Here is a 26,716-nt window from a genome sequence, read left to right on the forward strand (position 1 = left end):
AATTTCATTGAAAATTAATCTCACAATTCTTACATAAACCAAGGACCCTCGATTTTCGCGCTGCTCCTATCATCTTCTGTTACGGTGAGTTAGCTGCCTCAATTTAAAATCAAGTGTAAGTTTTGCTAACCTTGTAAACAAACCTGTGACATCTGTAAAAAGGTATCTCATACCTTTTCACACGTGTCACCGCTCTTTCCATTATTTTCTCAAAGGGGGGTACTAAGGTAAGTGTAATCCTTCATCTTCTCCAATACATCAAGCTCCATGTACCAATATTTTCCCTAAAAGTTGATGTTTTCAGCTGTAAATGGTAAACAAAGTATTATGAACTGAATCTATATCAAAGATTTTTCTTGGATTGGATCCTGTGTTAATGTAGTTCATATTCAGATGCATAACAGGGCGCTGGATCATTTCCTGGGCTGAGCTGGTTGTGGCAGCACTCAGCACACTTGTTGCAGCAGTATTTGTTATCCAGATAAATATACAGACTGCACTGAAGTGTTAAAACATTTGCAACTAACTACAATTGCCAGACCAGGCTCTTTGCAAGAGCTGCAACTGGCTTAAAGTCTATGCTGTTTGCTGATGGGGGTTTTTAACCAACAGAGAAATACATTCGGAGTGCCATTCCTTTCCAACATGAGAGCGCAAGCTGCAGTGGAGTAAGCCCTTTCTGGTTTTGCATCCCCTAAAATCTTCACAGATAAAAAACAAGACAAGCCAAAATATAATTTACAAAGGAAAATAGAGAATTCATCTTTTCTTTAACATGAAAATATCTCCGGAGTATACATCTGGAGTGAAACAGTCAGCATTCACATAGGGCAGAACAGTCCCTGCTCAAGAGCCAGGAAGTCACAAATAAAGTGCAAAGCAACTAGTGGACTAAACATTGCACAAAAAAAGAAAACAAACAAAACAAAACAGCAGAGATACACTTTACCCAGCCCAAAACCTGACATGATAGGCAACAACAACATAAAACAATCATATCTGGTGTCACTTCAGCATAGCGAGATCAAACTCCTGTACATAGCATGGGATAAGAAACAGCTCAATATGTCTATCATGTCATGCAGTCGACTGCGTAACGCAGAAGTTTTCAGAAGATTCAAGTCCGCTTATGCAAACAGTGCACGTGCCAAATCCACAACCCTGGCGAGACAGATCCTGCTTCCATTTTCCTCAGAAAGCTAAGAGGCTGTGCTGACAGAGAGGAGGGGCCGGGTTTACAGCAGTTTTCTTTTGTACGGAAAAACCGACTGTTTACACTCGTAGGCGGTGAGATGCTACAGTAGGAAGAGAAAGACAGAGAAAGAGAAAGAGAGTGTAGTGAGCAACAGTCTGATTCCTCGGAGGGGGAAAGGGACAAACTGAAGAAAGAGAATAGCCTGGTACGACTGTGGCGCGACCAGGAGCTTTTGGCAACAGGCGAAAAAACTAGGACACTGCCACAGGAAATACATTCTCTTATCATTCGTGAAGTAGCATTATACAGAGATGGAGGTAACAGAGTCACTGAACAGGAAACTGAGTCAACTGTTGCACAGGAGAAACCCTTACATGCATCCCTTTAGACTTCATGGTAGCATATGTTACACAAATCAAACCTGCGCATAGAAGGCCTTCATTTAGAGGTTTTGACTGTCAGTTGTAGTCATGCATTTTAGTTTCAGCTATAGCATATGTACAAAGTCAGAGTGAAGGACTTGATTTTCAGCAGGATGACAGCAAGAAGTGACAGGAGAGCACAAAAATCACCAGCATCCTTTGTACAAGGCAATGCAACAGTGACATTAGGCTTTAACACAAAGTTTCTTTTTAGGAATAAAACCTTTGGAAACATGTTGACTAAAAAGACTGATAACATTTGTTTCAGTGACTTAATGGAAAAATCCAACATGGATGCATTGCAGAGTGGTTTTCTTTTTTTTCTTACTTCAAGAAAAGGGCAATTCAACAGTTTAAATATTACCAACAGCTAATATGGGATGACTGGCCTAAAATAATCAAGTCAGGTTCAACATCATGTCCCTTGAGGAAAATCACAAGTCATAACAAGTCACATTAAAAAGGACAAATATAACTTAAAGCTCCTGTGAGTAACTTTGTTAATGTTTGATTTGGCGCCCCCTGTGGACACCAGTGGTATTTCTGACAAAGTATCAACCCTGGATGAATGGTACCCTCAAAGATACCACTCATCCTGACTCATTGCTATGGAAACTGTTAAACGTAGGGCAGTTCAGTAGCTTGTATTAAGCAGTTTTTCTGACACCTACCCCTGCAAGACTTTGTAACCGTTTATACGTTACCAAAAACTCTAAGTAGATCTGACCGGCAATGGTTTCCTTTGCTTTAGTCCGTCTCAAAGAAGCACTGACAGTCATTTAATTCTGTTAATAGCTAAAAACTCACAAGAGTTTTAATTTCATATTTAAGCTGGCTTCATACTTCTCCTCTGACCGAGACAAATTAATCATTCAGAGCACAACCTAACATGTTTTGATTGTCATAGCACCACTTTAACATTCAGCGTCCTGCACTCTCTGTCTGTCAAACTTCTTTTTTCGAACATTGGCTATAATGTGGAGCCAAACCTTTAATAAAAACAACCATCTCAGGGGACTTTAGAGGTTTTGTGACACCAGTAAGTAGTAATTACTGTGCATGCAAATGTTACAGAAGAGGATAAAAGCCACTGAAGTTTATTTTTAAGGGTAAGGACAATAAAAACAGACAATTTCTTTAAACTCTGTCTTCAATGTCAAAATTCTGAGATTGGAAAACAAGAAAAACTGAATCCTGACTTAATTTTAAGAATCCTCAGAAGTCAAAGTCAGAATTTGTAAGAGTTCTTAGTGACGTCACTTTTTGTTTTTGTGTGTCGGCTCCTGCTGCCATCGTGAAGCAGAATTCATCCAGTGCTGGATCACACACAGGGGACATAAGCTGGATTTCAATCATTGTGGTAGAAGACTCCCTACTTTTTTTTTACATACAGTTCTGACTTTTCACAGGATTCTGAGACTCTTGAAATACTGATTTAAGACAGAACTTAAATTGAAAATAAATAAATATTTCTTTATTGGCCTAACCTTTAAATAAATAGATAAATAAATAAGTAAATAAATAAAAAGTTTTCAGGGGCCATTATCCTCTTTGATTTAATACATATGTAGATAGTGTCATTGAAAAGGAAAAATGGCATCTTAGATCAAATTTTAAAGCTCCACTTATTTCAAAATATCTCTTAAACATATTGGAAAAAAAAATACATGTAGGCCATTGACAGCTCCATCTGTTACTTCCTATTAGAGAAGTATAAATCCAGCTCAATTTCTAGTAATCTGTAAAACATCAGAGGTGGATTTTTCCATTAAGTCTTGTTTTTGTCTCATTTGCATAGGAATCACATGTATGTTGAAGCAAACCAAAACCTCAGATGAAGAACAGCTGACAAACACTTTAACCCAGTTAACAGTAGTGGTGTGTAGTAAACAAAACGTGATTCCTTTGCCAGGAGGCCAGGTGAGGGTGTGGATCTTCCAAAAACAGCGCTTTAGGTGAGTAGATGATAAGCTTGTCTGTACATGAACATTACAATATACCAAACATGATCCCACAGACCTGCACACACCTCCCAGGGAAACTCTGACAAAAGGCCACTGAGGCTGAGATCTGAAGCAAAAATTTGACACCTTGTTTTGGCAAAGAGATGTGTCATGGATGTAGTGAGAGCTGATATCAATATGTACATTTTCAGATGAAACTTGTGTAAACATTTTTCCGTTAAAAAGGTTGCGTAAACAGTTTTAGACTCTACTACATCCCTGATTGTTTCTGTGACGGTTTTGTTGTTTCAAACACTGAACAGATGATTTCTGTGCTGTGTGCATATAATACTGTATATATATGTATATATGTATAAATACACTCTTCTTCCATAGTGTGTTCTTTATGTAGCCTTCATGTTTCCCATGAAACCCTGCAGGTTTGTTTTGCACGATAAACATCTGAGACTTCAGTCCTATTAAACATTCTACAGCAGATTATTAATTTTCGTTGTATGGTGTTTTTGTTATTGATGACCTGTGCAGCACTGGTTTCGAGCGTTTTTGTAAGAGCTTCCCTGTCATGGAGCAAAAAGCCTCCCCATAATTGCACTCTCTAAAACCTTTAAACCCATCGTTCAATTTTTTTAGTCTGTTTTTCTAAGCTCCACTTTAAAAAACATCAACAATTTGGCTATAAACTGTACCGATACAAAATACAGTACATTGATTTGTCAAACCTTACACAACAGAACCACAAATATCACCGACCAAAGTTAAGATCCTCTCAATACAAGAAAATGTTACAACAAGTTACGAAAATACGTTTGTCACGCTAGACACTTAAGTAGAACAGTAGAATACTCATGTAAGGCAAAATCAGGTGATTTCACAGTGACGACTTAAAAAGATTTAAGATTTTAGTGTTTAAAAACAGACGGCTGCAGTCTGGAGATATACTGGCTTTTCACTGGCAGAAAATTAATTTGGATGCGTTTTTCTTGCTTTCTGGTTCAATAGAAATACCTGATTGATTTCTCAGAAAAAGTTAATTCAAGTGGTGTAAATCAACCCATTTCTGGAGCACGCAGCGTTTTTTCCGGAGCGGTGCTAACTATGAGATTTTGATTTGACCGTTGGGCTGCAGGACAGCAACGTCTACCACGTCCTACGTCAGAGAATGGCACATCTAACACCAACGAGCAACTATGGGGAGGTTTTGCACTCCTTCATTAACCAAGTAGCTTAACAAACACATATATAAATATGTAAGTAATCAATAAATAGACACAAATAACATCAGTGCAATTTTACACTATGCCTACAGAGAGCATTTGGCATCAAATTTAAACTATGAAATGGAATATAAAATCTGTAACCAAATAAATAAAACATATAAATACACAAAGCATCAAAACGTACAGTACATGATGAAAATAACATTTGGTTGTCAAAAATAAAGCTTTGAGAGTGAAATAGAAAGCCGTTATGGCATGATGGGAAACCGCTTCCTCTTACTGCAGCGTACAAGCAAACCGGCTGGTTTCTTTTTTTGTTTGTTTTCAACACAGCCGTAATAATGGGTACGGTTTAGCCCAATGTCCTAGCAGCTTCCTGCTACGAGTAAATTTCAACAAAAAAAATTAGAGTGGATATGAAGAGAAAAAAATAGTCAAATGTGCATTTTTGGAATATATGTGGCATGTAATGGTACACTGTAAACACAGCAGGCTAGCGAAAGCGCTGAGCGACCAATCTCATTCAAAACGACAGCTAGGCCATTCCCCGGCAAGCCACTGGAGGTCTTATTCCTGTTGTCTTTTTGTGGCGCATCGTTTCAAAGGGCTTAACGGAGTCGAGGGCGAGGTCGGGCAGCTGGACGGCCATGCAACAAGGGAGAGGGTTCATCCTGCCCTTTGTTTGTCTCCTTTCACAAGTTAGTGTGTTTTTTTTCTCTTCTTGTTCTCGTCCACAGTCAGCTGCTTGTGTTACAGCCTGTCCATCCTAAACGTGTCCTCAGTGGCGGGGTCAGCGAGCACCATGTCAGGGTCGTTGAGCATGTGCAGTCCGTCCAGGGTGAGCGGGTCAATCTTCAGCTCGTCCAGAGGAAACTGAGAGTCTGCGTCAAAGCTGACATCACCGACGCCCGCCAGGGAGTTGGTGAGCTCTTTGGAGAGGCTTGGAGGAGACTCGCCTGTGACTGAGACACAACATCAGAGAAACAAGAGAAGTGACACCGACATCTGAGGAAGACAGGGAGGGCTCAGCAAGTACTGAGTATCACACAGCTTAAAACCAGATTTAAAAAGCTGACAGATTAGACATGAGCATAAATCAAAGTTTAAATTTTATTCTGTGAATTAGATAATGAAAAAAGGAAATAAAGTGTGTTTGATGCAGCTACAGCCAAGAACTGTTATCAAAACACTGCAATGCATCTAAACACTGAGCTGTTTGGTTTGGTTGGACAATAGACTGTATAATATACGGACGTAGTCTCTGTGGCATCACTCATTTGTTGGCTGGGGCCATATTGGAAAAGCTTGATTTGACTTGGATTCATTTAGGTTGAGATAAAGTAAAGAGGCGGGGCTTGAGCCTCTTTTGTGGACTGTTAAACTGCACTCCTCCTCTCAAACCAGCCATGCCCTTATACGGGCAGAATATTCAACTTTAATAACTTTGAAAAGAAGAAGCTATGAAACAATGCGCGCTGATAGAGAGATGAGGAAAAAACTTTTTTAAACCAGGCTGTGGGCATTTATCTTTTTTGTGCTGTTAAAATTTCTTATTTTGAATGGGATTGTATGTAGTCGCTGTTTTTTTTGCAGCCAGCTTCAATTGGACGCTTGACGACCAGTAGTTTTTCATACTGAAGACCAGAGCAGGGCTGTCCAATATGGGGCCTGCAGGCCAAAGTTGGCCTCCCAGGGATTTTTTTTCGGCCAGTTGCCCATGTTTTAATTTTTTTTTTAATACATATACTTTTAACTATCATTACTATTTTCTCACTGCCAGCAGCCTGAATTTCTCGTTCATTATTGATTTATTGTTGCACTTCCTGTCCTGACCACAAATTAAAGGGCAACTCCGGTTTTTTGACACCTGGACCTTATTTATAGGTGTGTGCATGCTCATATACTCACTCAGACAAACATCGTGCAGCTCGGAGCCCTTTCGGACATAATCTCTGCAAAATAGCTCATTTCGGCTATATTTTTTCATCTATCGCTACCCATCACAAACACGCTCCTCTTCTGTTGCCATAGGCAAACACGGTCCACAAACGCACCACCAGTTCGCATTGAGTCGTGGACGTGTTCCTGTTTGTTGTTTTCGAGCCAGCTCTTCGTCTCTCTCCCTCTGCATCCTTCTTTCATGAAGCTCCTCGTCCGTGTACTCAGGCTCAAATCGGTAAGGACAACCGTCAAACTCGAAGTCGTAGTCTGAAGACGGTAGACGAGCTGACTTTATGATAACACTGGCGATGGATGGAAAAAATATAGCCGAAATGAGCGATTTTGCAGAGATTATGTCCCGCGCTGAAGCTCCCTTGCCGTGGCCCCCGCTAAGTGCGGCTAAAGTCGGTTGGATCTAAATAACTTCTGAAGGACTCTGAGCTGCACCATGTTTGTCTGAGTGAGTATATGAGCATGCACACACCTATAAATAAGGTTCAGGTGTCAAAAAAACAGAGTTGCCCTTTAACACTGTGTTACATTGGGAGTAGAGTGGCGCTAGTCCCGTCAGCTCAAATTGGAAGTCAATGACCAGAGAGTGAGAAGATGCGGGGTCATGGCTGGGATGGAGGATATGAGACAGTGGCAAGAGGAAGATTAAAAATAGTTGGTAACATAAATACAGACACTGATTCCACAGCAGTATGCCTAATGTGTAGTAAAAACATCGCTGTTTTAAATCTTTATAAATTAATGTAAATGCAGTACTCATTTGTAGGAGAAAAAATAAAGCAGGTTTCCAGTTTTATTACTATTCCTTATTCTAAAAAGATGGAAAATGCACTATTTTGGTTTCACAGAAGCATGTTGTGTCCGATGTTTAGGTTGTAATGCACTAAATGTCTTTGACGACATAGGCCTAGTATTTGTGCTGCATGGATGTTCAGTAATTTCATGCTGTGAAACACAGTAAAGAAAAATGTATTTATTTTCAAAATCACTTGTATGAGTATTTATTTTGCACAGTTATGCTATAGACATATTTAATATCATGCACTGCAACATGAATGTTTAGTTGGTCCAGGGTCCATCCACCCTGATTTACTTTTGGCCCTTCACTGAAAACAATTAGGGCACCCCTGGACTAGAGGTTGCTGTTTGAGCTGAACACAGAACAATAATAGACAAGTTAATGTGCACAGTATAAACCTGTGGTGTTGCTACCTGTAAGGATGATGTTGGGGATGTTGCTGTGGCTGCTGTAGCCGAGTTGCTGCGAGTCCTGTAAGCTGCTTCCAGTGAGGCCCATCATGGCCGCCTGTGTGTAGTTGAGGGTGGAGCACTGGTTGTAAAGGCTGGTGGAGCTGATGGGGTTCTCGATCATGTTGAACTGCTCCAGCTATTAACGCACAGAGATGTAACTCAATTTTAAGTCAGGTTATACTCCCAGCCAATATTTCTGACACTGCTGCTGACTGCTCGTGCATCACCTGGTGAGAGAGAGCGTTGGTCTGCCTCAGTGCCAGCTGCTGATCATAGAAAGAGTCGCCAAATATGCTGCCTACCACAGGAATATGCTGGAAGATGAAAGAACAGCATCGAAATCAGACAAGAAGTGAAGAAGGCTGATGAAGTTCAAACAGAGAGACCAGTTTTCATCACAAAGTTATCTGTCGCCCACAAGCAGACATTTCAGCGACAGAACAGATAACTCAAGCAGAAACACGAAAACACACAAGTGTTGGACTGAGCAGTGACCAAAGCAAATGGTTTTCATGACTAGGGCTGTGACGGTTCAGTGGCAAAAAGAAATAAGTGATGAATTTAGTAGTTCAAATTTTACGTTTCTAATCATTTAAAATGACCTTCAAAGAAAACAACAACCAAATAAAACTGTTTGTAATGGATGTATGAAGATGATGTGATTGTTTCATTGTGTTTTTTTATTCCTGTGGAAAAGACACAACAGCAAATTGTTGTGTTAACCGCAGCAGCCCTCTTCACTGTGATACAAACACAAATTAACCTGATTAAAGGGGAAATCTGGTATTTCTCAATCTGAAAGGTTCTTCTATGCGTCATGACTATAAGATGTGGTTAACAGTGCACTCATTTCTGAAGTAGGGAAATGAAATAGCCTGCACTTCAACGTTAGCTTCTAACAGCTTGACTCAAACAGAAATGATATGAAAATGTAGTTTGATTGGCTGCTGACCTGAGTCTTAAACGGTAACTTAAATAAATGAACCCATGGTGCTCTCACACTGATGTTTTTGACCCACCTCTTTTATGGGTCACTGAAAAAAAATGTGTCACTTTTTTCTAAATCCCTTCAACAGAGGTGATGAGTAAAATCTAATTTTGTGACACACACTATGAAAACAGGTTGACAAATACTGGAATTCCCCTGAAATTAATCTTGCCATGAGAAAAAGCACAAACACCGTGTGACTTCAAAGCCTAACTGACATACAACGTATCAGAATAAGTCTGCAATCTCAGTCTTTCATTTCCTCTTATACATCATAAAAAGTAGTAAACTTCTTTTTTATGTCAATTCTATTGTGTGCACTTGTTGGCGTCAGTTGTAAAGTTGTTTCTTACCCGACCCAAGATTTCAGTCATCTGCAGTGGATGATAACATGCCAGGGTTTGCAGAAGAGTGCTCACACGAACAGAGAAAAATTTAGTCTGCGTGCTGCTAACACAATATTAAAATGTTTGATTTACAAACGATTCTTCTGTGATTGGGCAAATACTTCAACGTGTTTGTTCAATCTTAAGGTTCCCCCTGTGGCCAGGAACTGATTGTAAAGTTAATTTACTCTTTTTTTCACAAACAAGCACAACTTGAGAAATTTCATAATGTGAAAATACCCTCTGTTGCAACATTACTACATAAATTTATGTAGCTGCATAAAAGCAACTTTGAACCTTGAAAAACACTTCCAGTGAATTACTTAAACACATGCAGCTGACATTGCTTTTCTGCCAAATGTTATCCTGAAGATGTGATTAAGCTCTGATGACTCCTCTGGAGCTGAGAAAGTCAGGTTTGTGTGTGATGAACACAGGTAAAGTGAGGCAGATTTGATCACTCAACTCATTAAAAACACACCCATAAAAAGTCAGAATAACACAACTGAAGCCTCACGACAACCCCTGAGGTGAGTTGTTCTAAAATATGACCCTAAGTCCCCAAAAATTTGAGATGCTGTGTAAAATATTGATTTAAAAAAAATTTTTTTAGACAGTTTGCAAACCATTTTATACCCTATAATTATTTGAAAATGGCACAAAACAATAAATGCTCATTTTCATTTCATGCCAGAAAAACATTTTGTTCGGACATGGAAAACAACCTGGAGGGGCATTTACCAACTAACAAAGCTTAAAAACATGAGTAGGTAAAAAAGACAAACTCCTCTAAGGCTCTAGGGTTTAAAGATGAAGAAAAGCTCACCTCTGTGAGAGACTATACGAGCAAATGGCAAAACAATTTCAAAATAGTTTTCCTCGGCATTTAAAAAAGCAACGAGTTTGGGGTTTTCGTTGCTACAGTACAAAATATAAAAAGACGTAGAGAAACCTGAAAATTTTCAGGGAAAAATCTAAGACAAAGCCCTGAGGCGGCACTACATTGAAACAGACATGACTCTGTAATGAAAATCACTGCATGAGTTTAAAATCACATCCAAAAGTAACCACTACCTAATCCTAACCCTTACAAAGAGGATCCCGCACACAAGACGAATGCAGGCACTGATTTCTCTGGTGAACTCATGTGAATCAGGAAACTGTCCTCTCATTGAACGAGTCAAAATTTTACCTTCTCCTTGGAAATCACGGCCGTCTTGAGATGGACCACAGATTTGTAATTAAGATACAGCTTAAAAGCTGCATTGCTGATTTTGTGGGGATACTTAAGTGCCCATGCCATGGGTAACTTGCATATCTGGTAGGGCACAATAACACAGAACAATATATACAGTTCCATCCAGACAATAACCTTTTAAAGGGAAACCTTGTATATCTAATCAAGACAAGCTAAGCTAGGCCACGTTCTGTAATTATTACAAAAGCACAGCTATGTCGTGGAAGAGCATGGGTGCTTAACTGGCCTGCCTACCCTATTGATCACAACACAATCCTGCCCCAGGATTTTAAGAAACATTTTGCTGGCATTAAATCTAAAAGAAGCATATTATTCTCCAAACAATAAGTTAACATTTCAATATCAAATGTTTGGTCTTTGCAAAACCTTCAGTTAAACGCTGGGTTTAAATGATTAACAAACCGTCAAAGTCAGTTCATTTTTTTGAACATTGTGGGAAGTTTAAGCAATTTGTCTAAATGATCCAACTACTCATATGCTTTGAAAACATTTTCTATTCTTTCTGTAGAGAAAACAAACTTTCACCATCTACAAGACAAACAAATCAAGACTCCATTAAAACTCTGGCAGTGTTGTCATGCACACAGTGAACAGTGGAGATGAACACATGAGTGATGCAGCTGTTGACACCATGAGTGATTAACTGCTGATACAGAGAATGAAAAGCAGCCTAACTCATCTACATCTAGCTTTCCCCCAGGCGCAAAGGCCTTCCCCAAACAGCAGCTAGCTTGGTGGGTGGGCCCTTACTTGAGGCGAGCCGCCGGGGGAGAAGCCTTGATTGGAGACGGGGGAGGTTGGAGACTGAGTGGCTGGTGAGCCAGTCTGATTGCGGTACTGTTGGAGGGAAGAGGGTTAGCTAGCACGGGGCTCCATGCCTGTCACACACAAATCTCAGAGGATGGGATGTGTATGGGTGCTGGCCTCGATCGACTGATTAATTACAGTGTATAGTGATGGGAAATATAACCAATATAGATATAGATAAATATATCATGAGACAAATCAGAAAGAAGTCAGTTTGTCTGCACATGTAAAAATGTGATAGTGAAAATTTACTAAATGCTTAAAAACACTTAGCTTTACATTAAACAGTGCAGGCTAAAATGGAAAGACCTTATCCTGGACTCCAGTTAGAAAGTGAAGTGGTTGTCGAGTAAGAAGGTTTGTTTATATCCTGTTAACTCGTGTCAACCTGGGTCTTGCTTTAACAACACACAAATTCAACCATCTGAAAAACATTACCTACACAAAACCTGACAATCTTTGGAATATGCTAGTCAGATAAGTATGCAAGGAGCTGCCTGGAGCCTCCATCCCAGAAGTGTAAACCTAACAAGCAAAAAAACAAAACCTCTGCTTTTATGGGAAGTGGAGGGAAAAGACTCAAGCAAGAATTCATGTTTGTCTTGATAAGTTGAACAAATCCAAAGAATAATCCAAACGCTTCCTGCTGTTCTTTGAAATAAACAGTTGTCTCTGTTTCTACCTTCAGATTTCACTGCCTGGTCTTCTTACCGAGCTGACGCTGATGCTGGCGGTGGTCTGGCTCTGACTCTGGCTGTCCGAGGAGGGGCTGCTGGCAGTGGCCGTGGCTGTTCCTGGGGAGGCCAGAGGAGGCAAAGTGATGAGCTGGATGCCCTGCGACAGGACCTGCTGCTGCTTCTGGAGGTCGCTGAGCAGCTGAGCCTGGGCCTGGGCTGTCAGCTGGTTGAAGAGTGGGTACTGCGCGAGCTGCTGCTCAAGGGTCAGCGTCTCTGTTGGCACGGCCTGTGGAAAGACACACACCGACTCATTGTTTATATTTTTCCACAGACATAAAGATCATAACAAGTGACAAGTTTGACATTTAAAAAAACAGGATGGGTTTATTTTTTCATGCATGTTAATTCATTTTTGTTGGTTGCTTTATTCTAACCTCACTCTTGTTAAAGGTAAAGGAGATTGTAGACTCTGACTACAGAGTAAGTTGCAAAACCTCAGTAAATGGATCAGTACTTTAGAATTGGGCTGTTGAACAGTTTTGATTGTGTTTACATCCAAGAGCCTCACACACTAACACCGCAGTCTCACCTGTGTAATGTTTATGGGTGACGAGAGAGTGGGTGAAAGCTGCTGTGGGGACTGTTGGAGATGGAGGTCAGAGGTGAGGGTCAGCGGCACCACGGGTGGTTGGCGGCGCTGTGCTGTGGCAGTCATGGTGGGCTGAGAGGGGGTGGTGATCCCTAAGGTGAGGAGGAAAAAAGAGGAAAAACAACATGAAAGGTTCTTTGTATCCATCTGCTGAAACAAACAGACTAACCAGGTTACTTTGTGGATCAGAAAACAAAACCTATTTTTACTGATAGCTGAGTGGACATTACACAAGAGTTGTCCTTTGAACTGCAAATTTTATGTAATTCCAAACATCCTCCTCACTTGATGTACATGCTGGAGAACTACAGTTTTAAAATCAGATATTACCATGGCTGGCAGCGCTGATGCCCAGGTGGGTGAGGTTGGTGGTCAGGCTGCCGGTGCTGTTGGACGAGCTGAGGGAGGGGAAGGCCACCGTGTCATCGGGGTCCAGTGGGGTGGACAGTGGAGGGGGGAACTGAATATTGGTCAAATCAGGGAGAGAACCGCCAGTGTTGTGTGCAGCAGGCAGCAGGGAGGGGTTCAACTCCTGGTCTGGTGATGGGAATATACTGAACAGACATAAGCTCCATCAGACTGTTGTTTCAAACTTGACCTGATTTTACCCTCACACAGTACAAGGACAACCCAGACTATGATTTTCTTCTATATGATAATTTTTTATGCTGTTAACACATAATAGGGTGACTGAGGAAGAAGCATTTTTTGTTTTTCTGTAAGAACTCAACATATTTTCTATGAGGGTTACAGTGTAGCTCTGTAGTTAAAGCATGAACCCTCACAGAAAGAAGCCACGCTGATCAGTGCAGAGACTGCTGCCTCACTTCATACTTCCTACTTCCCAATTTCTTTTCTTTCTTTTTTTTACCTCTTTGTGGTCTATGAAACTAGTAAAGGCAAAAATGGTCCAAAAGTAACTTGAAGTAACTTGTCTTCTACAATATAATCAACAGATTTTTATTTTCTGATTTTAGCCAAGATCAGCTGAAATGTTACACACATTTCTTGCTGTGTAGCTTCTTTTGATGCTTCTGTGATCACAGTGTTGTTATTGAGACTGTGATAAATTCCACTCTAAGTGCCCAGAAATCAAACTTTGAGAAAAATGTCATAAAGGGATGGGTACCGAATTAGGTACTTTTATAGGTACTGATCAAATTCTGTCAAAAGTACCGGGTACCGATTCACATAAAATCAAAAGGTACCATGTTTAGGTACCTAAATGTATCCTTGTAACTGTGAGGGAGCGGAAGAGTAGGAGATTTTCCGTGCTGGACATGAACACAGCATTGCAAGTTTATATATTAAAGAATGAATATGTTAAATTGAAAATAATTCACATTTTATTTCTAAACAAATTGATATTTATTACCACATAAACACACAAAAGTACCAAAAATTGGTACTGTTGAGTACCAATACTGATTGCTAGGTACCAGGAATCGGTACCGTATCGTTTCAAATGTGAAGGGTACCCATCCCTACTGTCATAAACCCTGTACGCTTTTTTCACTGCTCATTTATCCAAGAGACCTGGCACTTTAAACATTAATTTCAGCACTTTAATTAATAACTCTAGCACTTTATACTCAACTCCAGCACTTTACTGTCTAAATCTAGCAGTTCAACATCTGCTACTGACCACCTGTGTACAATAAAAACTATGATTGTAATGTATTGTAAAATGTTTTATAATGATAATGTTTCTCTGTTCTTTCTTTTCCTTAAAAAGAAACAAAACAAGAAGAACAGAACCCTTTAAATATTATACTTGTAGTTTTTTTTTTTTTTAACCTGTTTGTTTTTATATTTTAGCTGGGGGGAGTACCAATGGAATTCAGCTTGGTAGCTAGATTTGGGTACAATTACATTTTATTTTTTTTAAGTGTTTATGAATGTACATTGTCCCTCCTTATCAAATAAACTAAATTGAAATTGAAATTGAAAACTGATTCCTGCTAATGCACAACACTTGCCTGCAAATATACATGAGTTCAGCCCATAAGGAAAGTGAAGTTGTTTGAAGCCTCTTGCAATGTTTTGAGAAGGCTTTTAACTTTAACTACACTTCTCGTTGTTTGACATCTTGAGAACACGTTGGAAAATGCAACAGGATGAAGGACAATAGACCTCCCCGGCATTCACACTGGACCTACACCAGCTGTCTTGTTTCAGTGCTCTTATAACATGACTTATTTATGACGTGCAACTGACAGGTTGACACATTTCAGTGATGTTCCACGGTAAAGAGTGATAAAACAATATGTTTCAAACACTCACTTGATTCCTGGGACGTCACATGAGTTGGGTTTTGATGAATCATCCTGATGAGAAAATAAAACAGCGACTCTGAAGTGATTCATTTGAATTACGAGTGTAAATCTCACAGCTCTTCTCATTTCCCATCACTACCTTCTTGTCGTCCCACAGCTGTTTCTGCCCATCCTTGTCTGTGTTTGACTCCGAGTCCTCTGCTCCAGGCACTGTTAGCAGCAGTACTAATTAGTGGAACAGCAAGACACAGTTGCTTGCTTTGACAAAATAAATAACAATACAAATCAGAGCAAGAAATGAGTCATCAATATCCAAGCCAGTCAGGCAGGATATAGTGCTGTGCAGTCTAAAAATAGCAAGGTGACCAGTAGACAGACAGAGTGGGTGCCAGCCAAGCTGGGATTCATTGTATCAGAGCGTCACACATAAAAAGACATAATCCATAGATAATCAGTGAATTATTGACCCTCCTCTCTAGATTATCCAGAATCAGTTCCATCCAGACACACGGAGCACCAGCACCCTGAAGCAGTTCTTTGCCAGGGATCAGTATCCATTTGCTCCATAAATATTTCATTAAAAGTCCAGATCTACTTTCTTTGTGACTCTGACTTTTGTGTCATCTAAGGTTTGCTGCCTGCATTAACACGTGGCACATTAATAAATAAAAGCAGCTCTGTGTCTTTGTAACTGGAGCTTCTGTTACCTCGTTTGGGCTGCAGCTCCTGCGATCCTCCTGCAAACACCTCCTGGGGTTTTGGATTCATGGCGCTCTGGTGTAAGGCAGAATCCGAGTTAGTCCTGAATGTGTGAGAAAGATGAGAAGTCAGCAAAATTGCTGCCAAATCCCTAATGCAGGCAGACAGCCAATTCTTCAGCAACAAATCCAATGAAGGATCACATTTAGTCATGGGCTTTTATTCCAGATATTCTGGCCCAGGAAAAAGTTCAAAGATGCTTGGTGAGTTCAGGAATTTCATATCAACGCTAGTAGAGGGATTCATTTAATTATGAGGTTTTTTTTTTAATTTTTTGGTTGGGTCGTGTTTCCCAGCTATCATCTTGGCAAAATGACATAGGGAAGGGGGCTTACCTTCTCCAGCTTGTGTCTGGCGGTGGGGAGAGGTAAACTGAGCTGTACGGACAGCTGTCAATGTGAACTTAGTCAAGGCTAATAAAGGAGATGAAAAAAGGTATCTTAACTTATCCATAGTTTCATGCTCATGACTCATTAAACTTCAAAGACCTGATACACAGTAAGAATCATACACAAACACACACACACACACACTGGTGTTAGTGAGATCTAATTTCTTGAAAAGGGCTTTGGCCAAGCGATTTGTTATCTAGTGTCAGAAAACTTTTCTAAGAATAATCTTGTCAAAGGAACAGTAACAATACACAACACTGTTTTTTTTTTTACAAAGAAGAGTTGTCTCCTCTTTCTATCACTGCATCTGTTGCTTTTTTCCTGACTGTTTGGTCTACATAAAACACTCAAACAGTAAAGACACTACTTTATTCTTAGCTCTTGATAATTAGAGCTTGTATTGTATATTTTGCACTCAAAAACAAAATAGGCTTCAAAAACAAAAAAGGATATCTGGCGTCCGTGTTTGTCAACTGATAGCGGTCTGCGATGAGGAGACGTAATGCGGTTCCGGTCACGGTACACACGCTCGACCAGCCCGTGGTGCCTGGTGGTCCGACTGGTGTCCAGCACAGAATTCTGGAGTGAACACAGCAGGTGAATGAGGCCAGCAAAACAACTTTCCTACACAAAACAAATAACTATGTAAACTAAGGTTAATGTCTTAGGACTAATGGTGCAAATGTGTTCATCTCAAAATGAGGCAAGCCATGGGCCACCCATACTGATGCTTGAGTTGGCAAATGTTTTTAAAGATGGAAAGCCATGACAAGCAATGATACATTTTAAATTTCAGGGAAGAAATTAAACTGCAGGGTAAAACTTCTTGACACACTTCTGGCCCTCTTCCCCCTACACCACGATAAAACCTGTGTCTGTTGGTCTGGCCTTTCATGTCATCATAGCGCGTACTTCACCTGCACAGTCAGAATATTCTGTTGTGAGCCTATTTCTTCTTCTTCTTTACCCAGACTTCTGATAATCTGAAACCCTTGTATGTCTTGTAATATCACTGACAGCTATCAAAGGTACACTGGTCGAGAACAAACCATTGATTAACCAGCCGAGAGAGGCTATGGGCTCACCTGAAAAGGCAGGTCAATGTTGCCATTTCCAATCTGATTGACATTGGGCAGTGAGCCTCCATAGTACTGTCCACGATTCTGCCCTAGTTGCAAATACTGGGTCTTCTGTAACTGCAACTGTGCAAAGTAAAATTGAATGAAAGCATGAGTGAATGATTGATCTGAATCACAAAAAAGTGATGAAAGAATGAAACCTGCCAGTACACAGAGGTGAAATAACTAATAACTGACTGATAATTGACAAAAAAAATGACACATGATGAGAAAGACAGAGCACACAACATTTTTTATAGCCAAGAAAATGAAAAAAAAAAACAAAAACATGTCTGATGATGTGACTGAGCACTGATTGACAGCTGGTGTGATTACAGTCCAACCATTTAACACAAGTGACTTCATACAAAATCAGTGACAGAAGCAATGCATTGTTGGAACATAAACACCGTAATGAAAATCATTTTTTGAACAATGGGCAGCATTGGTTCTGACTGAACAAATGATGTGGGTTGATGTTTGGATGGCATGACACAGAAATCTAACAGGGACGACAAAAGTAACTTTTCTTTATCAATACAACATGACATTATTGCTCAGTCAGGCTTGTAGTATGACAGTGGACAAAATTACCAGCCATAGGGCCAAAAGAACCAAAGTGAGGATTAACAATTATTATTTTTCAATCACAAAATGAACTTGGCACTATTTTAATTTTCTGACTTCAGCCACTTTAACTGTTTTTTGCTCCAGCATCTTATATAATATAAGGAGAATGTTGAAATAGAGGCAATCCTTAACCTATCCCTTGTGAAACTTGGAAACTTAGTTTTATACTTAATCAAAGACTGCAAAAACATTTTTCATATCATAGTGTTATTTCTGCTCATTTGTGTAAATAATAACTTCTTATTCTTAACTGTGAGGAAATTCTAAGAGTAAAGGCTTTAAACTTAAAGATGTTCAGTGTTCATTTTGCTATAATTTGTATCAGGGTTTAGACCAAACAGAAAGTAAATATACTGTCAATTTAATTCAGCATGCCAGAACTTCATGACTCTTCAAGTTGACATTTTTTGAGTACCTGATCTTTTAGGGGAATTGTTTATTCTTCAGTTTTACAGATAAAGTGATGCCTCTTTATGACTACATTGTAGTGTATCACTTGCATCAGTGTGTCAGGTATTAGGATTAATTTTGGCCGACTGCAATTTCCACTCCTCATGACCATTATCTGAACTGCTGCATCATATGTGAACGGTAGCCAAAATTGTTACAATTCCTGACAGATCTAAAAAAAAAAAAAAAAAAAAAAAGTGACCTTTTTTTCCCTCCTTCTAAACAGTTTCTTTTTTTAATGTTTATTTACATGCAGATGGTTTCTCTGAGGATAACAAATATCAAATGAAGCGTGTTTTTTGTTTCTTTGCACTTTTAATTTGGATATTTGGTTTTCCAATCCTTTCCAGCAATTACAGAACCACATCTTTCTGACATAGTGTCAATATATTTCCTATATACTATAACACTAAAGGGATCCCATGCCTTCTTCAACTCAAGCCAAATGCTTTCTTTTATGGGTACAAGAGATCTGCCTAGTTTATTTTTCAACTTGCCCCAAATTTGCTCAATGGGGTTGAGGTCCAGACTTTAGGGGGGCAATCCATCATTTTCCATGTTTCTTTTTGTAAAGAAATCATAGAATGGCCATTTTATATGATTTATGGAGCATAATGATGACTTTGTAGACACTTCCTTCATTTTACTGGTAATTTAATGGTCCATCCAACAAAAACAACTGAAACCTCTTGAAGCTGCCAATTTAAGCCAGAACTGTATATTACAAATTAGAAAAAAATCATTTAGCAAAAACATTTCTGTCAATAAATTCAAGATATATCAACTTTTAATCTCGGGGATTACTCCAGCAGATGACTAACCCTAAAATTGGATAACAGCTATTTATAGTTGACAGATATAAATGTTAGTTGAGACGATATCGTTAGACAACTTTTTACAGCTGCTATGGGAAAGCTTAAAAAGTTAACATATCGTTCATAAAATGAAGCCATCCAAGTAATAGAAACGAGACAAAGAGTTTGCGGTGCTATTTTTATTTTTCAAATGTCTTGTGTTTTCTTGTTGCCATCCAGCCCGCTGCTAATGTAGAGGATAACACTAAGCTAACACATGATGGGGAGAAATCACAGCTGGAAAGGCTGATTAACATCCGACTGCCAAACGCTAACCAAGCCCTGACAGAAATAATAAACCCGTCTGATTGCAAAACACCGACTTTTTGAACATGCTGTAAGTCTGGTATTTACAAATGACAGTGTATGTTTTCTCCTGAAATGACAGTAGTGATAACTCAAACCTGTCACAGACAGAGCACAGGTGCACATTATTCACTAGCTGCCGTGCTAAGCTAGTTAACACTGCCCAGTTAGCCTGTTATATCTGTGTGGTGGTGGCATGATCTGATTTCACCAAGCAGTCTATAAACGGAAAACTGCGTTGATAAATCGATGCAGCTCGTGACGTTAAAAATAACTTCAGCTACTTAGCATCCAGTCGTTCAGATTGATCTCCGCAGCGTTCGTTAAATGCCAAACAGCGATGCAACATCATGTAAACAGGCGGGGTGTGCAGCTCTTACCCGTGCAGCTCTGGTGATGTTCAGGTCTTTCATCACTTCTTCAAACGCTGCGGTTTCCTCCGCCTGTTTCTGATTATGCAAAGCGATTTTTTCGCTAAATTTGCGAGGATTGTTAGAGGACGCCATCTTTCCCTCTTCTTCTCAATGGAATGTTACGTTACACACGACGCCAGGGCCTCCTGGTGTCGTCATCACGCACAGCACAAAGAGTCGTGTTTGGAACTTTCTCCTTGTGCTGCTCACTGAGGTGCGCTGAGTATCAAGGAGCAGAACAATGGCGATTTTAGGATCTAGTTTCATGGTGACTTTTATGTTTGGCATTGAAAATATTTTTTTGCATCGAAAACACGAGGAAACTGAAAAGAAAACAAAATATTGGCATTGAAACAACTGTATTTAAAACAATTGTAACGGCACAACATGCACTGGCATTGATAATGTTTCACTGAAGTTAATACTGACATCAAATGTTATATTATTTCATTCATATTAATTTTTGCATTCCAGTGTGCATGTTAAAAACAGTGACACGCTGTTCCCACAGTTGGGTCCAACAAAATACCAGCAAAAAATACAGACTTATATGTTAGGTAAATTAACAAAAAAGTTAGTTGAGCAAAGGTGCAAGCTTGTGTAATAGTAAAGCAGTCACAGCAGAGGGCTTCATGATTCAGATCTTGGTCTGGACCTTTCAGAGTGGAATATGTGTATTGAGTCCTTACTGGACAACCACAACAAAGAGGCATGATTGTTTCGTCTTAGGCCACCAACACAAAATGAAAGTTCCTTACAGAAACTTTAAGTTGATCTATTCGTGGAAATTACAACTACAAAAACAGGTTTCATATATAAAAATAAAATAAAGTATGCTAATTGAATAGAATTGTGATCTATCATCTTTAGTCCAGTTTCAAATCAAAGCAACTCACAAGGAACTACAACAGACTGATTGTGATAGTTTGGATTATTTTCTTTTTATGTGAACATTAACAGTTTCAAACTAATGAATGGAGGAATATATTTTTTAAGGGTATCACTTTGGATTTTTATATTTTATTTTTATTTTTACCACTTCCAACTATCAATAGACTGGACAGTTCATTGATCAACCATAAATAATTGTGCATTCTTAGTGTTTGAAGTCAGAATACATAATTATGCATTAAGTCACAAGTAACATAGGTTTTCAAATTTATGTTTCTGTAGTAGTGTCCGAATCAAACGGTCCCTTTATAGTGCAAACCATCGCTTCAGAGGGCCTGTGGACACAAGTCATGCTATCAAAAGAAACACAAAAACACTAAAGGGTATGTTTAAAACATGACTCCTCTTTAATAAAAGATGCACATAATAAATCCAAACAAACTTCTACATTCCGCTTTGACTACAAAGATTTCTCTTATATTGCACTTCAACTAAACATAATGTGCTTTTACATCAGAACAATACAAACACACACTTAGGCAAACAGGAGACAGTTTTGAAAAGGACACTCATCACCAGCAAACAGATGGTTGGTCACATCTAAAGAGGAAAACAAAAACTTAAAGCTTAATTTTTCCGTGCACACATATAAAGTACATCAATAAGTTTAGCAGCAGAATCAGGTGTGTGATAAACACTGCTTTGAAAAGTGCAGAAATGCAGTTAAAAAATAAAAGCCTGCTCCAAACTGGCAAACAGACAATTTAAGTGTTGGATATACATATCACCTATGTTTCCATCATATTAGGACAAAAGCATTTGTGGTTCACAATATGTTGCACTTGTTTAACTGAGGGCAGAACACAATGTCATCTCACCAGACACACACATCGGAAATAAATGCAGCTGCCTTCAGAGATGCACACTGATTCGTTATGCTTACTCAGACAATTAGTGTTAGCATTTTCAGCAAAAACATTAAATAAAACTGTCAGTCAACCTCATGGTTAAGTTATGCATCCCATGTGCAGTGCTTATGGTCCTCAAGTGAACTGCTAGGATTCGATTTCAACCTCTGGCGCCTTACCCATAGATCACCCCCTCCCACTCACCCACTGCCCTCCTTTCAGAATAAAAGACATGAAAGCCTGAATGTAACGTTTGACAACCAAAGCTGACATAAAAAGTGTTCATTTGTGCAATCATCAATGTGCACTGATGTGGTTTGATGATGAGTGTATTTCAGGTGACACCCAATGATTTTCTTTAGCTTCATTATTTGAATCATAAATAAAAAAATATAACAAGATAAATTGAAGCGAACACACACAGAAACATTCAGAACTGTACAATCATGATGTCTAACATTTTAAGTTGTGTTTGTTAATACCTCTGTGAACAACAATACAACTCAAGACTTTCAGTCAAATACGAGACTTCAGAGATTGTTTGTGCTGTCTGAAACTTAAGCCCTTGATTGGTAAAATTACAACACTTACAAACTGAGTTTAAGATAGTTTCTCAATAAGAAATGTTTAAAAACGTAGGTAGTTCTTATACTCACACAGTTAAACTGGAGATTTTAAAACAATGAAGATTTATTTGTTAGTTTAACAGATCCTGCCTCAAGCAAGACAAAGATAGGAAATTATAGTGTGTGGTTACTTTCAAAGTCGTTTCTTCTAATGAATCAACACACACACACTCGCATACACACACACACCTCCAACATTTGCACCTCGAGTTGTTTCTGTAGTTGGCAGAAAAAACATGTAGAATGAAATATTGACAGTCACAGGTCAGACTATTAGCGCTGTGTGGTGTTTTGTGGAATTATGATTGATGTAGAAGCGATGCCAGCAAAGGATTCTGGGAAGTGCAAATCTCTCTCCCACTCATCTGTGTCTGTGTTGTACACTTGCACAATGCTTGTGACATTGTTCAGGTGCCAGTTGTAGCCCCCGATGATGTAGATCTTCCCTTCCAGTAAACAGCAGCCCGCCTCAGACTGCCCTGCTCTCATGGGGCTCACGGTGGTCCACTGGTCATTTTCTGGGATGTAATACTCCACTGCGAGCACATCAAAACAACGGTCCACATGGTCCATGCGACCACCCAGAGCATACACACGACCTCTGGTGCTAATCATTGCGTGTAACACTCTTGGCTCATTCATTGGAGCTTTGAAGTCCCACTGGTCTGATACTGGGTCATAGCAGTGGAGGGTTTTCTTGTCATCCAGCGAGACGCCGTAACCCCCTGACACATACAGTTTTTCTCCACAAGGGGTCCCAGCATGACCCCAAATCCTGCGTTTCAACGGCTCAACGCAAGTCCACTCATTCTTCTTTGGGCAGTAACACTCGACAGAAGACAGGCTGCCGGATCGATTGCGCCCCCCAGTGGCATACAGAAGTCCGTGCAGTACGTTGAGCTGAAACTGGATTCGAGCCTCCTGCAGGGATTGGATACGCAGCCACTGGCTCAGATGTGGGTCATAGCGATAGCAGCTATCCACTGCCCCCTCACCACTGCGATACTGCAGGTGCTGTCCACCAACAACGTACACAAAGTTATCAAGCACCGCAACACAAGCGTGGCTGCACCCGGCCTCCATCTCTGTCAGTTCCTTGAATTGGCGGGAAGCAATGTCAGGGAGGTGGTACACCTTTGTGCTCACTGTGCGATCATTGTCAGTGTACGGTGTCCCTCCAAAGGTGATCAGTGACATGACGTCAGAGCGTATGAGCGTTCGGGAAGATTGCATCTCATGCTGTCGGAAAGGAAGAATCTGGTAATTGAAGGCCTCGAGGAGATACTGGCGGCACAGCACGTCCTCCACCATGATGTCAACTGTCTGAACACTGTCCACCAGCTCTGATGAGCGCATTAGTGGAAAGCGCACGTGACAGAGGATGCTGCTGGCTTGAGCCCTGCGAGAGTCATCATACCTTAGCCACCTAATGGCAGCGTGGAAGAGGTCAATCTCACTACAGTTCTTTAGTTTGTTGCTCTGCAGGAAGAACACCAGGCGCTCCATGGGAATGTGCAAAAAGTCCTCCTCCTCTGCAATCTGGAGGAAGTGTCGGAAGGTGAAGGCATCCACTGATTCTTTGAGGGAAGACAGGCTAAAGGTGGTGGCCATCTGGCCGATGTGCAGGCAGGTCTCAACGCTCATTGCTGACTTAAGGAACTCCTCACAGAGCTCCACAACTGGGACCATCTGGAGAAACACGGCTGCCCCAAGGACATCCTGAATACAGTCCAGGTCCAAAGTGACCTCTGAACTGTAGGCAAAGTCAATAATGTGCTTCAGACCACGTGCTGACAGACCCTTCAGCTCAATGGTGTCTTGACTTGACTCCCTCATCCCTCCTGTAAACATTGCCCTGAAACACAAGAACAAGTCTCCTAAATGCAGCATTATACAAAAAAAAAACCTCTTAATTTTTTTTAAACAGAGCTAAATAACATGACAAAATGTAAATTTACCTTATCAATACATAATTTTGTTTATGATGTTTAAATGCCCTCACTCAATCAGAATGTTTACATATTAGAATTAAATCTAGTTGAACACAGAGTGAAACCAGGTCTGAAAACTAAAGACCCATCTCCAACTGTTTTTAACCAGCTAAATAGTAGTCACACATCAACATCCCAGAGACTGCATGTTGCTTGCTGCTGTTTGCTAAAATCTCATTGACAGAAAGATGCAATCTTGCAGACTGATGACTGTGATGCACTGTAACATCATCAGTTTTTCAGCATTATCACAGCCACTTCTTCAACATCTATTTATTCCAACACATAAAATACTCACTGAGAGGCTTTCAATGCAGTTGAACCACAGCACACTTTAACAAAAATCTTTGTGGAGACTGCTTTGGATAATCACATCAGATAAGGCTTGTCATTTATACTTTACCGGAAATAATCACTACAGGCAGCCAACACAGCTTTGTGGACCTGGAAGCGCTCTTCGTTGATGGCAAGCACAACGTCAAGGAGTTGGCCCTGTGATCGTAAGATGGACAAGCCCTGGAGGAGGGTGGCACTGTGGCTGGGGGCTGAGAATGTGCAGCACAGGGTGCTATTCTTGTTAGCCATACTAAAAGAGCAAAAAAGGAGGCCCGGTCAGATCAGGAGAAACATCTCATACATGTAGGAGCAGGCTGTAAGTTTGCAGAAAAATAAGAGCAAAATAAATGCAAAGATAGGATGACCAAAAGTAAAGATTCAAAGTAAAACTTAAGTGAGGGTACTGCTGAACTAAAGGAGCACGGTTAATTTGACACCCCTTAACTAATTCACACATATGAGGCCAAATGTCCAAAATATACTGTGAAGGCTGGCGAGTTAATTGTGTGAGCACCTTCTTCAAAATGGAATCTAAGCACTTTTCAGATTAAAGACAAAAACAAAAACTAAAACGGGTCTAAACATCACATGGAAGTAATTCTCCAGTTAAAAAAAAACCACATCTGGATGACAATTTTGTGATAAGCAGAAATAAGTTGGTTAAAATTTCTTTGGATTTTTCAAATCTGAATATTTAAGCATATGTAGAAAATTTCAAGAAATACATAATTTCCCACCTCAGCATGTTATCATCCTTAATTAAAAACCACATTTCTTTAAAAAGTTTAAAAGTGTTAGTTTGGGTGGAAAAAGACAAAACTTTCATGATAACAAAAAATGTAAAAATGATTTTGTTTTCTTGGTTGAACCCTTATTGGTGTGTTAATCACCTTTCTTTATCTGATTTAAGTAAAGGTGAGAGAACTGACATGAAACTTTGGAACAGTTATAAATTACTCATTAGTTTAACATTTAAAGTATAACTAAGTTTTTTGACAACCTATGAGAAGGTCAACAATTTACAGTTTACATAAATTAGATTTTTTTTAACTGCCAATTATTCAATTAACGTATTGCTGAAGATAGGCCCATTTTACAGACAGAGACAGACAGAAATAAATTTTCAATTTAAAAAAAATTGACAGAATGTTAGGCATACACTCTTGACAGTGCATACCCCCAGAACATGGCTACTTTACTGTTCAGTTTAGTTTTTGTTTCATATTTACGGAAACACTTCTAAGCCCATGGAGTGTACTTATTTCAATTTCATTTTGTTTGGCTTTAGAAAAATAATTAACCTCGAAAACATTGTATTGGTATGTAGCTACAGTTTCAGCACGCTTGATGGGACCTAGTGAATAAATACAATTATATAATAAATAGCAGCCTGCTCAAATACTTCCTTAAATCAAGCGACAAAATGGTCTTGCAGCTGTTTTAAAGTTTAGTCGAAGCATCACGTCTAATATATTAACGCACACCAACTCCACAGCCTGGACTTTGTAGGTCTGCGATACAAAGTCCAGGCTGTGTGAATGCCTGGAGGCCTGCGAGGCTCCTCGGTGTTTCCTGCAGTACAACAGCTACACCGGAGCGAACCGCCCGGCTCAGGCTGCGCTGAAGGCGCGGAGACGTGGATGCTCTGTACAGACAACACCAGGAGACCTGTCAAACACCGGGGACACAACACATCTTCCATTCTGCCTCGCTCACCTGTTCCGTGGATACTGCGAAGCAAAATCCCCGCCATCCGACTCCGCCATCTTCTAGCACAAAGCAACACGCATAGGGCATTTTCAGAAATGTTACCTGAAGGTCAACAGCACAAAGGCCTGTTCATTTTCTGTATAAACCGTTAAAGCGGCCTGTTGTTCAGGCACGAGGGGAGAGGAGCTGTCTGTCTCAGGTTCTGATGTGGACACGGCGGCGGGCTGACCTCTCCCTCTACTTCACGTTCCTCCTCTGTGCTGACAGTTTGTGGCCACTGGGGGGCACC

General features: G+C 40.0%; 2 protein-coding genes across 3 annotated transcripts; both read right to left on the bottom strand.

Annotated features, from left to right (window-relative positions):
- Positions 1 to 1,458: 1,458 nt before the first annotated feature.
- crtc1b (CREB regulated transcription coactivator 1b) lies at positions 1,459 to 20,180 on the bottom strand. Its single transcript, XM_074669183.1, has 14 exons — positions 19,933 to 20,180; positions 17,280 to 17,396; positions 16,648 to 16,773; positions 16,138 to 16,199; positions 15,751 to 15,845; positions 15,183 to 15,268; positions 15,051 to 15,094; positions 13,098 to 13,321; positions 12,708 to 12,859; positions 12,153 to 12,404; positions 11,385 to 11,471; positions 8,230 to 8,316; positions 7,964 to 8,138; positions 1,459 to 5,760 (listed from the first exon to the last, which is right to left on the bottom strand). The coding sequence occupies exons 1-14, from the start codon at positions 20,056 to 20,058 to the stop codon at positions 5,549 to 5,551; spliced, it is 1,845 nt and encodes a 614-aa protein (XP_074525284.1). The 5' UTR covers positions 20,059 to 20,180; the 3' UTR covers positions 1,459 to 5,548.
- A 1,082-nt stretch (positions 20,181 to 21,262) lies between these two features.
- klhl26 (kelch-like family member 26) lies at positions 21,263 to 26,706 on the bottom strand. Of its 2 annotated transcripts, XM_074668740.1 has the most exons (3): positions 26,434 to 26,706; positions 24,785 to 24,967; positions 21,263 to 24,245 (listed from the first exon to the last, which is right to left on the bottom strand). In XM_074668740.1, the coding sequence occupies exons 1-3, from the start codon at positions 26,481 to 26,483 to the stop codon at positions 22,664 to 22,666; spliced, it is 1,815 nt and encodes a 604-aa protein (XP_074524841.1). In that variant the 5' UTR covers positions 26,484 to 26,706; the 3' UTR covers positions 21,263 to 22,663. The 2 variants fall into 2 exon arrangements, with proteins under 2 accessions (XP_074524841.1, XP_074524842.1); XM_074668741.1 differs by lacking the exon at positions 26,434 to 26,706 and having other exon boundaries at positions 24,680 to 24,817.
- Positions 26,707 to 26,716: the final 10 nt, after the last annotated feature.

This window comes from Halichoeres trimaculatus, unplaced genomic scaffold (assembly GCF_033239565.1).
Source record: "Halichoeres trimaculatus isolate MK-OKI-2021-1 unplaced genomic scaffold, fHalTri1.1 fHalTri1_scaffold_4, whole genome shotgun sequence".
NCBI lineage: Eukaryota > Metazoa > Chordata > Actinopteri > Labriformes > Labridae > Halichoeres > Halichoeres trimaculatus.

Excerpts from the sequence above, each read along its gene's own strand:
- crtc1b (XM_074669183.1), bottom strand. The coding sequence starts at position 20,058 with ATGGCGTCCTCTAACAATCCTCGCAAATTTAGCGAAAAAATCGCTTTG. Across the intron at positions 12,860-13,097 it reads CATCAGCGCTGCCAGCCATG|GGATCACCACCCCCTCTCAG; the intron begins GTAATATCTGAT and ends TCCTCACCTTAG. Across the intron at positions 12,405-12,707 it reads CACCCATAAACATTACACAG|GCCGTGCCAACAGAGACGCT; the intron begins GTGAGACTGCGG and ends GTCTTTCCACAG.
- klhl26 (XM_074668740.1), bottom strand. The coding sequence starts at position 26,483 with ATGGCGGAGTCGGATGGCGGGGATTTTGCTTCGCAGTATCCACGGAAC. Across the intron at positions 24,968-26,433 it reads TCGCAGTATCCACGGAACAG|TATGGCTAACAAGAATAGCA; the intron begins GTGAGCGAGGCA and ends TTGCTCTTTTAG. Across the intron at positions 24,246-24,784 it reads GCCTGTAGTGATTATTTCCG|GGCAATGTTTACAGGAGGGA; the intron begins GTAAAGTATAAA and ends CTTGTGTTTCAG.